Genomic DNA, 11,698 nt, shown 5'->3' with positions numbered 1-11,698 from the left:
TTGAACGGAAAAAATGTGGAAAAGGGCAAGTGAAATGCCGTTTTCCATAGAAAACCGATGTGCCGATGGAAAACCGAACGGAAAAAATGTGGTAAAATATATTTAAAATATATACATGTAATACATACATATATTTTTCAATTTTTAAACATATATAAAGAAAATACATTATGTATATAATCTTTTTTTAATAGAAAATTGTATATATATATATATAATATTTTATAAATGTGTGGTATTAATAATATTTAATATATATAATTTATAAATGTGTGATATTATCTATTAGAATTGTCGCATATGTGATATTATATATAATAGAATTGGATATTATATATAATTTTTAAATGTGTGATATTATATATTAGACTATGTGTGATATTATAATTTATAAATAGAGGTTAGACTATGAGACAAATAAAAAAAAATAATAAAAAAAACAGCAACAAAAAAAAAGAAAAAAGATAACAACAAAAAAAAACGACACAAAAAAAGAAAAACGATAATAAAAAAAACGGCAGTGAAAACGACAAACGACGAAAATCGACGAAAACGACGAAAATCGACGGAAAACGACATATTTAGCTTTCGACGGCCGTTGACTCGCCAGAAACAAATTTCCCGGCGAAAATCGTGGAAATTCTCCGGCATTTGATTCCTTGGTTTTCCCAACAATAATTCACAAAAACTAACACCTTTTCTTATAATTTTTATTTTTTATTTTTACAACACACATCCGAAATGGCACGCAATACGACGGAATTAGAAAACCAATCGCTAAAATAAAACCGCAAACTTTGAGTTCCCAAAACCTCAGACCTCGGATCTCTCACCACCCAAAGAACAATGGCGGAACCAGAATCACGTCTCTACGACGTCGTAATCCTCGGCGCCTCCGGATTCACTGGCAAGTACGTCATCCGAGAAGCCCTAAAATTCCTCAACGTTCCATCATCGCCGCTGAAAACCCTAGCCCTAGCCGGCCGGAACCCCAACCGACTCAGGGAAGCAATCCGTTGGGCCGCAGGACCAAATCCTCTGCCGGAAGACATCCCGGTCCTCACGGCCGATACCTCCGATCCGGATTCTCTCCGGCGTATCTGCGCGGCGGCACGTGTGATCCTCAACTGCGTGGGACCGTTCCGTCTGTACGGAGAGCCGGTGATTGAAGCTTGCGCGGCGACCGGAACAGACTATCTGGACATCTGCGGAGAGCCGGAGTTCATGGAGAGGGCGGAGGCAAAGTTTCACGGCGCGGCGGCGGAGAGCGGCGCGCTGGTGGTCTCGGCGTGTGGATTCGACTCTGTTCCGGCGGAGATTGGGGTTTTGTTCAACTCGAGGCAGTGGACAGGGCCGGCGGTGCCTAATCAGGTGGAGGCGTACGTGAGCTTGGAGTCGGAGAAGAAAATTGTTGGGAATTTGGGAACTTACGAATCGGCGGTTTTGGGGTTCTCTAACGCCGATCAGTTGATGGAGCTCAGGCGGTCCAGGCCTAAACGAGCTAGGCCTTTGGTAAGTCGCACATATTTAATTTTTAACTAAAAAGTTTTAAAGAGGGTCTTTGCGTTCATCAGAAACGGTTAATAATTTTTGAAAAATATCATCCTAGATTAAAGATGTTCAAATTTTTTTTTTTTTTTTTTCGAATGACTCTAAATTTGAATTCTGAACTAGACATACTAGAAATATATATTATCAAAATTCTCAGATATGTATTTGATTAAGAATAAGCTAGATCAGTTAATAACATTTTAGAAATTTTATTATGAAGTTCCAGTTAACAAATATATCAAGGGATAAACTTTCAATTATTTCAAACAAAATTAATTTAAATGATTGACCACAGAATATATATGAATGATATAAGAATTTTCCTTTACTTTGCTATCCTTGAGTTTGTTTGGTGGTTGCTTGAGTATCAAGTTACTGGATTATATGGACCTCTGTTTTAAATTCCAGATTCCCGGGCCACAGCCGGCGAAAGGCCCAACTATTGAACACCAGAAAAAAATCCGGCTTTGGGCCGTGAGGCTCCCATCGGCAGACTCAATCGTCGTGCGAAGAACTCTCTCGACTCTGACCGAAAACCCGACTGGACTCCCGGGAAAAGACGAGACTCCCGAGCAAATCCAAAACAGAGAAGCCTTCTGGTCAACAGTCAAGCCTGTCCACTTCGGCGTTAAAATGGGCACCAAATCCCTGCTCGGGATCCTCCGTGTCATCTCCGTCGGTCTGTTCATCGGAATCTTTGCTGGGACCCGCCTCGGGAGACGTCTCCTCTTGACTTTTCCCTCGTTCTTCAGCTTCGGGTGGTTCAGGAAGGCGGGCCCAACGGAGGAGGAGGTGAGCAGCGCCACGTTCAAGATGTGGTTCGTGGGCCGTGGTTACAGCGATGCTTCCGAGGGAGAATTGAAGCCCGATATGGAGATCGTGACCAGGGTTTCGGGGCCCGAGATTGGATACTTGACGACCCCGATAATTTTGGTCCAGTGCGCCCTCGTTCTCTTAAGTCAACGGGGAAGTCTTCCCAAAGGAGGGGTATTCACACCCGGGATTGTTTTCGGGCCCACTGATCTCCAACGACGGCTCGAAGATAACGGCATATCTTTCGATGTGATTTCGAAGAGCGCTATTTAAGTTCATAATGTTCAAGGTCTATGTGGTTTACTGTTTTATAACAAACACAAAAAGTTCATGGTTTCAGTTTTCTGTTTCTCTACTGTGTTGCAATACCCAAATAAGAGTTTATTTATTTATTATTTTCTCTTAACTGTTTTACTGAAAAGACAATCCCAATACTCTGATTGTGTAGTCTCATTAGCAAAGGCTGATATAGTTACCCTATAGTTATTGTTGAAATTTATGTACACTTGATGCTTATAAGATTAAGAACATGAATCATCTCCATCTCATCTGTAATCCTATTGCAGATGGTTATAATAAATTACAGGACAAAAAATGGGAATATAAGAAAATAAGTTATTGGAGGCAAAAATACTCGATATTTTTGATTTGTTGTAGTTTGATACTCATTCTATTCTTTGAAAGTTAGCGAAAAAATATTCAATGTCACAAAATCATATCTCCTTACTCGGAACGTTAAAATTGAATAAAATTGAATGCAATGACACTTGTAAAAAATAAAAATTTATATTTATTATGTTTCAAAATAATAAACATTAACTCTAGCAAAATTAAATATCTAACAAATAAGTTCAAGATAAAATAAATATACAAATACCGCCGATATAATTTATCGCACTCTTTCAAGCCAAAGAAGAACCTCGCATGACAAAGCTACACATGCAATAAATTAAATATTTAGCAAACAAGTTCAAGATAGATATAAAAACTTGAAGCATAAAAATACAAGTTAAAACATGAGAAAATGACTAATATACTACCATTTCATAACCCAATTATCATTTTGCACAAAAATCATAATTTGGACAAAAATACTAGTGGGCTTAATGCATAAATACTATTTTGCCCTCTCTCTATTATTTTCTTTCTTTCTCTCTTTTTTCCCTTTCTCTCATTTTCTTTTCTCTCATTCTCTTTGTTCTCTCGTTCTCTATCCTCTTTCGGACTCTTCTTTATTTCTCGTCCAAGAGAAAGAAAAAAACCCTAAAATCTACAACATTCGACGACGAGGCGAATCGGAGATCGATTGCCTCGCCGGACCACCGGATTATGGCGACGAGGGATGTGATCTCCTGGTCTCTCATGGGCTGGAAGGATCGGACGCTCATCGGGCTCAGAAGCTCAACGACCCAGAGTATCCTCACGCAACGCCAAAAGCTCCCGCACTGCTCGAACACGATGTTATTGCCGCCGTGGTAAATCGCGTCGAAGGCCGTTTAGGTCGACCGCCCAGTGAACGCTTGGTCGTGTCACTTGGCCATCTCCCGGACCGCCTCCGGCGAGGAGACCACCACCGGGACTCGACTCAGCCATAGCAGCATTATCCCGTTGACGTTGTGCCTCTCGGAGAACGAACAGAAGGACCGATGAGGGTGGGTCCCGACGGTCGATACGATTGACGCAATCATACATTCCTATTTAAATATGTAGGAATACGTTGACGCAATCAATGTTTACACCACAGTCAATGTTTACACCGCAATCAATGTTGATACATACATTCCTATTTTAATATGTAGTAATCCAACCGTATCAACAATAACATGTATGTACATTACAATGACGATGCGATGACCCTAGTTTATGCATATGTACGTAAGTTGTAATTACCAAGGTTTGAAATGTTGTTTTCTATACCGTTTCGAGCCCTCCAATTTACGGAAAATCGACACGCTGACGGAAAACCGAACGGAAAAATTGTGGAAAAAGATAGCTAATATGTCATTTTAAAATGCAAATTTCGATGAAAAACCGACATGCCGATGAAAAACCGAACGGAAGTAATGTTGTAGAATATATTAAAAATACATACATAGATATAGGTTTCAAATTTTAAAGTTGTAAAATATATGATATTGAAGTATATATTACTTTGATATATTTTTATCCTAATAATAATATGATTAAAATATATCTATTTTATTTATTTAGGTAAAAAATATTTGTGTTCAATCCTATTAATTGGCCTATGACGTACAATTGGCCTAAAAGATCATGAAGAAGCAAGCCCAAGTCAATACTATCCTACTATTTATGATTTGTGATAAAAATTGTGATTCATCACAATAGTCTGAATTAGCATAGGATTCCTTATTCATTTGGAAGAGAGCCAACAAGATTGTAACACTTGTAATGCTCTTTTTGTCGATACATAGTAACATGTGACGTATGACATGAGCTATTATTCAATATAGAAAATAAAGGCTTTATCTTACTCTTTCCTTATCTACCCTTCTGACACACACACTCTCTCTCTCTCTCTCTCTCTCTCTCTCTCTCTCTCCACCTTTCTTTTCGCATTCTTCCTCTACTGAACATAATCTGGGTATTTTTTTTATTTAGAAAACCCTTATTCAAGCAGATAATCATCCAAAGTTGCCGGCTTCTTTACGATCTTCAACAGCAGCGCGCCAAACGGAGGACAATGGAACCGATTGTCGCCGAAATTCGTCGGCATTAGGGAAGGCCTAAATACACTTTTGACAGTCCCTGAGAATTTCCATGGGGTTTGGTTTTGGGAAAGGCTTTTTGTTTCCTTCGAATTTCCAGAAAATGTGACGATTTTTGAAGCTTTTAAAAAGTCATTGTAAACGAAAACGGGAGAATGTCGTTTGGTAAAACGATTTATCGTTTCGGCGAAACTCGAGCGACTTTCAACGACGAAACGAAAAAATACGTGTCGTCGACCACTAGATCACCGTCAGCGGCAGCGCCGGCGAAAGTCGACGAATTTCACTGGCATTTGAAACCTTGGTAATTACAATTACAATATTTGGTTCTATATAAAATGTTTGATGAGACTAAAATGAACACAGAAACAACTATATAAATTAACATTATATATTATCTGTTTGATGAAATGGATGAAATTGTCTCTGTCAACAAATCATGTCGCTTGTTAACAATTATGTCAACAATTCATGTCGATTGTTGACATATATGTCAACAAATTGTGCCGATTGTTGACATCTATGTCAACAAATTATGGTATTTGTTTACATCTGTCATGCCTCGGAAAAGCGGAGTGTGATTATTGACTTTAATTAAGAGAAATTGCCTAATTTGCCACCAATTTCATAACATTTTCATACTTTCCACCAAAATGCTAATTTTTCCCAAAATGCCACCATCTATGTCAACAATGTTGACATCTATATTTTCCCTTCACTATTAGATGTCAACATTGTTGACATAGAGGTGACATTTTGGGAAAAATTAGCGTTTTTGTGGAAAATGAGAAAATGTTATGAAATTGGTGGCAAATTAGACAATTTCTCTTTAATTAAACACAAATAAATTTTACATAACTATCCCACAGTGCATACTCAATTATTTACTTTACAAGTCCAAAGATAAACGAAAACATAAACAAGCTTTTACAAAGCTAAAACTTATTTATAGACACCTGCTAAAAACTAAGACAAAGCCTTCAAACACCTGACGACACTAAACTCCAAAGTCGTCCTACCCTTCTTCATGTTTCCTAGTCATAAGAAAAAAATTTGAAGAAAATAGGTGCTGGTGATTATTGCACCTCAAACAACTATTTAAATGCGGAAAATATTAATTACGCTATCACAAGGTAATTAAAACAAGATCTAGATTTACGTTATTTAATGAGAGGAAACGCAATATGTCAAGCAACCGACAAATTTAATGACAAGTTAAGAAGACTTACAAATTTGGGCTCACGAACTGAACTTTCAAGCTTTCACAATCCGTCTTCAGTCTATAAGAGACTCCTCATGATCAGACCTTCGGGATGACTTTGAAACTCTTGAATTCCTTCTCGTCGTGTTGACGACACTGTAGTCTTCCGAAACGTAATCTTCGAGGAAGATAAGACTAATGAGTGTTTCAGATCTTTCTCTCTTATTTCTAAGAATGGAATTGAAGCAATTCCGAGGGGAAGAGGAAGAAGCAAAGTCTCGGCCAAACCAAAGAGAGGAGGCCGACCTTTTTAATACTGTTTAGGTTAAATTTTGCTTCTCATCAGCCCCCTATTTATAGCAGTTAAAAGGAGATATTCTAGAATATATTATTTCATTTTATTGTGTTCATACTAGTTGATTTATTCTCAGTCCTTGGATCTCATCTCATGAATCCTACTTTTTCTCTCATCCATCAGATTAGTATCTAGGATTTTATTATATATCAAAATATAAAATATTTTATTTGTTGAGAGAATATAGGAAAATATTTCTTCTAAATATTCTCCTAAATATTCGGAGTTAATATAGGACAGTAACTAATTTTCTATATTTTCTCTCCTTTATTTTAGGAACAAATAAAGACAATAAACTGGTATAAAACCAGTATAAAAAATCGCCCACGGAGGTGGCGAATTTTTTCTTCAACGCAAGGCCCGGCCCAAAAATCCAAAATTATTTATTTAATTTATCCAACAATAAATAGATAACTTATTAATTGATTATTTACTTGATCCAACAATAAACAAACAATTCTACTATAAATAGTTATTTAATTCCGCAAATACCCGTTTTTCAGAATTAATGTTGTCAATCACAATTACATCAAGTGAGATTATAACAATGAAACCACTATTATATAAACGTTCATTTCCGCCTTTATCGAAGCCAAATCGGGGACTAAGGACCTAGTATTTGAAGCTTAACAAACTCGATCAAAAGACGAAACATATCGTTTTGTTTAATCTTGGTTAGTACTCCACTGTGTAAGCCAAGACTGAACTCTCCCATAGTACTAGAATTATATTTACTCATTGTGACGAGTGTCCACTGATTTAGTCAGTACGTGATCATGATCCTCCAGGTTCAACCCGTATCGAGATAGGTCAATTTGTTCCGTTATACCTTTCTCGTTACATATATACCCTAAGCACAGTTGCTTCCCCAATGAAAGATTCTTCTGAACGTAAGCCAACTTCAGAAGTGCAAGTAATCTATCGGTTCAGGAATCAACCCTTAGGTGAGAGAACATTTACCTTCTTTAAGGAAGGTTGGATTCCGTATATGTTAATCACTTTCTTCTACGATATGTCCCAACATCCCAAAACACCTATTTAGTCAGCGTTTCATTAGCCTTTAACGTGGTGAATCAGAGAACCCGATAACATGACCTAGAAGTCCATGATTACTTCAGGATTTAGATCAAGCGTCACTGTGACCATCATAAGCGACCTCGACTAGTGCGTCATAACGGTCCTTAAAAGATACATCTATCCAAACCAAAGTCTGTTCGAGTCGTACACTTACCAAAAGTGTAGATTAATGCTCTCACTGAGTGATCAACCTTCACTCATGTTCTACATATATGACTTTGGATAAGGCTTTCCAAGTGCATATGAGTCATCTGTTGTCAATGGTGCCCACAAGAAGAGTTGTAGTCTTTACTTATGTACATTTGATGTAATAAAGTCTCACGAAGACTCTTGCTTGTAATTGCTTATTTATTAATAAAAGTTGAAACGTTCATTCATTCTTCCTTGTCTGAAGCTTTATGATAAAACCTCAGTCTTTAGTCCATAAACAAACCTAACAACACATGAAGAGACAAATGTAGATTTGCATGAACAAACTCTTCATGGTTTGCTTAAAAAGATATATTCACAATCTAAGGGTCAAAGGACTATTGACCTCAGTACGATTGTTAGGAGAATCTATGATGTCTGGTTATGGGACATTGAGAGTTGGAGACTCTATACTTCTTCTAGGTATCTTCTAAAGGTACTGAATTGACCAATGCACTTCTAGAGACAAAATAAGAACAAACCATTTAACCTCTTATGTCTCGAAGTCACAACGTATGAATTGCATCATGCTTACCTTATTCCTGAAATGAGACATTCCATTTCACAGCTTACCTATTCTCATTTGAGAAAGTCAGAATTCGGACTCACTATGTGATTCTGAACAAGACCTATTGGTGAAGTACTAAGTTGTGAAGATGTCATGAGTAACTTTGTGAAGTTCTCATAGATATGGAATTCATGTACAAGATTGCTGAAATGCAATGTATATCACCTCATGCTTTGTTCATTGGAATGTGAATAAATGAACTGGCCAGTGTCGAAATTGAGTCTTTACTCTTTTGGATAAAACAATGTGACTTGTTAGCTCCTCGTCAATACATTGTTTCTAACTTATTCACAAGCGATAAAGGAGTTGAGGAAACAACAGCTAGAAGGGTAAAATGGTAATTTTGTAAATCCCGACTAGCTGATGATATTCATGAAGGGTAAACATAGATAATATTCAATGGATCCACTAATCACAATTTAGTTGAATTCTTGAGTAGAAAATAAATTCATTGGAACCGAGAGATTCTCAGTGTCAACTCTTTAGTGGAGTCAGTTGACATTAAGCTAAACTTGGAAAAGGTTTGTAAACTTTTGAGTCCAAGCATTTTAGCTCAAGCTTTGTTCATTTGGATCCATGAGGTCACTATCACAAATCATATCGAGTAGGAATAGTTAAACTAGAAGCTAAGTCAAAACAAGAAAGAGACAAGTTTTACGAAAATTGTCTAAATGGTATTTTTGTAAATGAATGTCAATAAATTCTTTGACATTGTCATATGATGACATATTAGCACTCGGCCATAACAAATTAATTGGTCCTTGAGGATTGATTTCATTTCATAGAATTTTACTTGAAAATTCTTAATGGGCATTTTCTTATGTTGTCATGAACAGATGATGTAGCATCTAGAAGCCAATTCTAGATGTGTGGCCGTCCAACCCAAAGGAGAAAAAGAGAGATTATTTTGTGCATTAATGTATGAAGATACTTGCCAAAAGAAAAAGAGGAAACAAATTTCCTATACAAGGAAGAGGGGATTTCGGCCAACATGAGTCAAGGGAGAAGCAAAACAAAAGAGGAAACAAATCCAAGGCTTCTAGAAGCCTAGTTGGCCGTGTGACTCAAGAGGGAAATAAGACAATTTTGCTCATGAATATGTGATATTCTATAGAAAACGAGACTACGTTGTTGAAGGTAATTCCTCTCCTATAAATAGAGGCCTTATTCCTCTCATTTTATTCACTCCAAAGTTTTATAGATTGAGAGTTTCTCTCTCTAGCTTGGCTGCCCATCTCCTCTCTCTATCTCTCTCTCTAAGTTTTCTTTCGTTTTTGTTTTGGCACCTAGGTCCACATTTGACCTAGTGTTTTAGCTCTTCGACTCTTAGACTTGTTTTTGAGTCGTCGTGTTTAAAAGTGCCCACACACTAATTCCTTTCTTTCTCGAGTGATTATTGTGATAGAAACTTTCGTGGTTGCTCGAGTTTCCGAGGAAATAGGAGAGACGTGCTGCTAGGGGAGACGAACGTTTCAACCTTCCTAAGGCTTCTCAACGTTCAAGCTTCTCAAAGGTTAGTAAATAAATAATTCTATTTAATAGTTTTAATTTATATGTACTTGCTCTTTGTCTAGGTTAGTAAAAACGTTTTACTTGTTTTAAAGAAAATTTTTAAATTCCGCCGCTTACTCGAAGCGTTAAATCTTTTCTTAACCCTAGATCAATTCCAATAAATGGTATAAGAGCTATGGTCAAAGATGTGCATGTACATGTAATTAAAATTATGAGCCTGAAAATCGTTTTCGAAAGTTTACTAATTTTGTGACAAGTTAGAATTGTTTTCTTAGATTTTTTTTACTTTATTGCTCATGCCTTTAAATTAAAAATCATGTTGATTTTCTATGACTTTGGGATGTTATTAAAACACATTAGAATCAGTTCTAAATTTTATTAATTTTTTATTATGAAAAACTTGTTTTTAAGTTTGAGAAAATTTCGAGTAACTAGTTATATTGTCTTGCTAGTTTCGTTTACGTACTCGTTTCGTTTTATGTTTGTTATTATTTTCTTTCATAACATCTTATTACCATGTTAATAAAACACGTATAAATTCTTTAACAACTTCCTAAAACGTTCCGTTACACACGATTCTTTTTTGGCACTCAAAGTCCGAACTTTAATTATTTCCAGTTTTCTTTGAGCTCAAGCAAATCTGCAGTAAAAGTGGCATAACTCTCAGCTAGGAATTTGAAATTTAATGATTCTTGAATCAAATTAAAGGTATGTTTGTCCTCTTTCTAATGCAATTGGTTTTAGGTCAAAAAGACTTTCGAGCCACCAGTTATGGCGATTTTACTCCGAGGTGCGCGGCTGTTCCGAAAGTCGAGTTTTTTATAATTCCGGATTTTCAACCCCACTACCATGAGTTAGAGAACTCTAATGAGAAAATTTCCTTGAGAAAAATTGTTTTTTATAAGATAATAAACATAATGTGAAGGATTAAAATGTTTTGATTTTTGAAATTTTAATTAAATTGAATTTTGAAAAAACGTTTTAGTTTTCAAACTTGAAAATATTTTGTCTTCCAAATCAAATAAGTTTTCAAAATGTTTTCAAAACTATATCTATATCATTATCACATATGTTCAAAATCTATATGCTCTTGAAAATTTGAGCTGGAGGTCTCCTCGTAGACGAGCCGAAAAATAAAAGATGTGTAATCTCAAACTTTCAAGTGTTCGAGTGAGTTGAAGTTCACACTTCCCTCATGCACTTTCCCGAATAGAAAATAGGAAAATGTCCGAGTATGTACCTTGTGCCTTTATGCACTAACACTGCTCTTCCTTGAACATGAAGATCTAAGATTCCTTTCTAGTAGTCCACTCTATCGCTCTATAACTAGGAAATTTGTTTCTGAACTTATAAAGACGATGTACCAACTCCAAAAACTAAGTGGGAGGGTTATACTTGTTGTTTGTAACCCACGATCTCCAACACTAATGAAAGAAGCAATTAACGTGAGACTAAGAGTCACTCTTGTGGCCCTCTCTTCAATGGGAGTACTCTATGGCGTTTTTGCTTCGATCATTGCTCAATGAGCTACGTTCGAGAGTGAGACGATGAAGACAAGGCCTCCTCTTGGGGGATTTTTTTTTCAAAGTTGACCTTTTGGACTAAGTGGTTAGTTGTACACTTAGGCGCAATCCCTAGTAATCCTCCCTTGAGGCTCTGCGAAAGGATGTGAGTGATCAAACCAATTTAAAAGGTGGCTAGTC

General features: G+C 36.6%; 1 protein-coding gene across 1 annotated transcript; it reads left to right on the top strand.

The window, feature by feature from the left end:
* The first annotated feature begins 729 nt into the window (after window positions 1-729).
* Window positions 730-2,880, top strand: LOC149407885 (putative mitochondrial saccharopine dehydrogenase-like oxidoreductase At5g39410). The gene is made up of 2 exons (XM_089615959.1): window positions 730-1,512; window positions 1,960-2,880. The coding sequence occupies exons 1-2, from the start codon at window positions 847-849 to the stop codon at window positions 2,635-2,637; spliced, it is 1,344 nt and encodes a 447-aa protein (XP_089472085.1). The 5' UTR covers window positions 730-846; the 3' UTR covers window positions 2,638-2,880.
* Window positions 2,881-11,698: the final 8,818 nt, after the last annotated feature.

This window comes from Urtica dioica, chromosome 1 (genome assembly GCF_054948205.1).
Source record: "Urtica dioica subsp. dioica isolate 48M chromosome 1, U.dioica_male_clone48M_v1_H2, whole genome shotgun sequence".
NCBI lineage: Eukaryota > Viridiplantae > Streptophyta > Magnoliopsida > Rosales > Urticaceae > Urtica > Urtica dioica.
The sequence above is the reverse complement of the archived record's forward strand: the minus strand, read 5'-3'. Positions and strand labels throughout refer to the sequence as shown.

What these genes read in the sequence shown, in the direction of transcription:
- LOC149407885 (XM_089615959.1), top strand. Translation starts at nt 847, where the DNA reads ATGGCGGAACCAGAATCACGTCTCTACGACGTCGTAATCCTCGGCGCC. An exon ending in CTAAACGAGCTAGGCCTTTG is followed by an intron (nt 1,513 to 1,959) that starts GTAAGTCGCACA and finishes TTTAAATTCCAG; the next exon opens with ATTCCCGGGCCACAGCCGGC.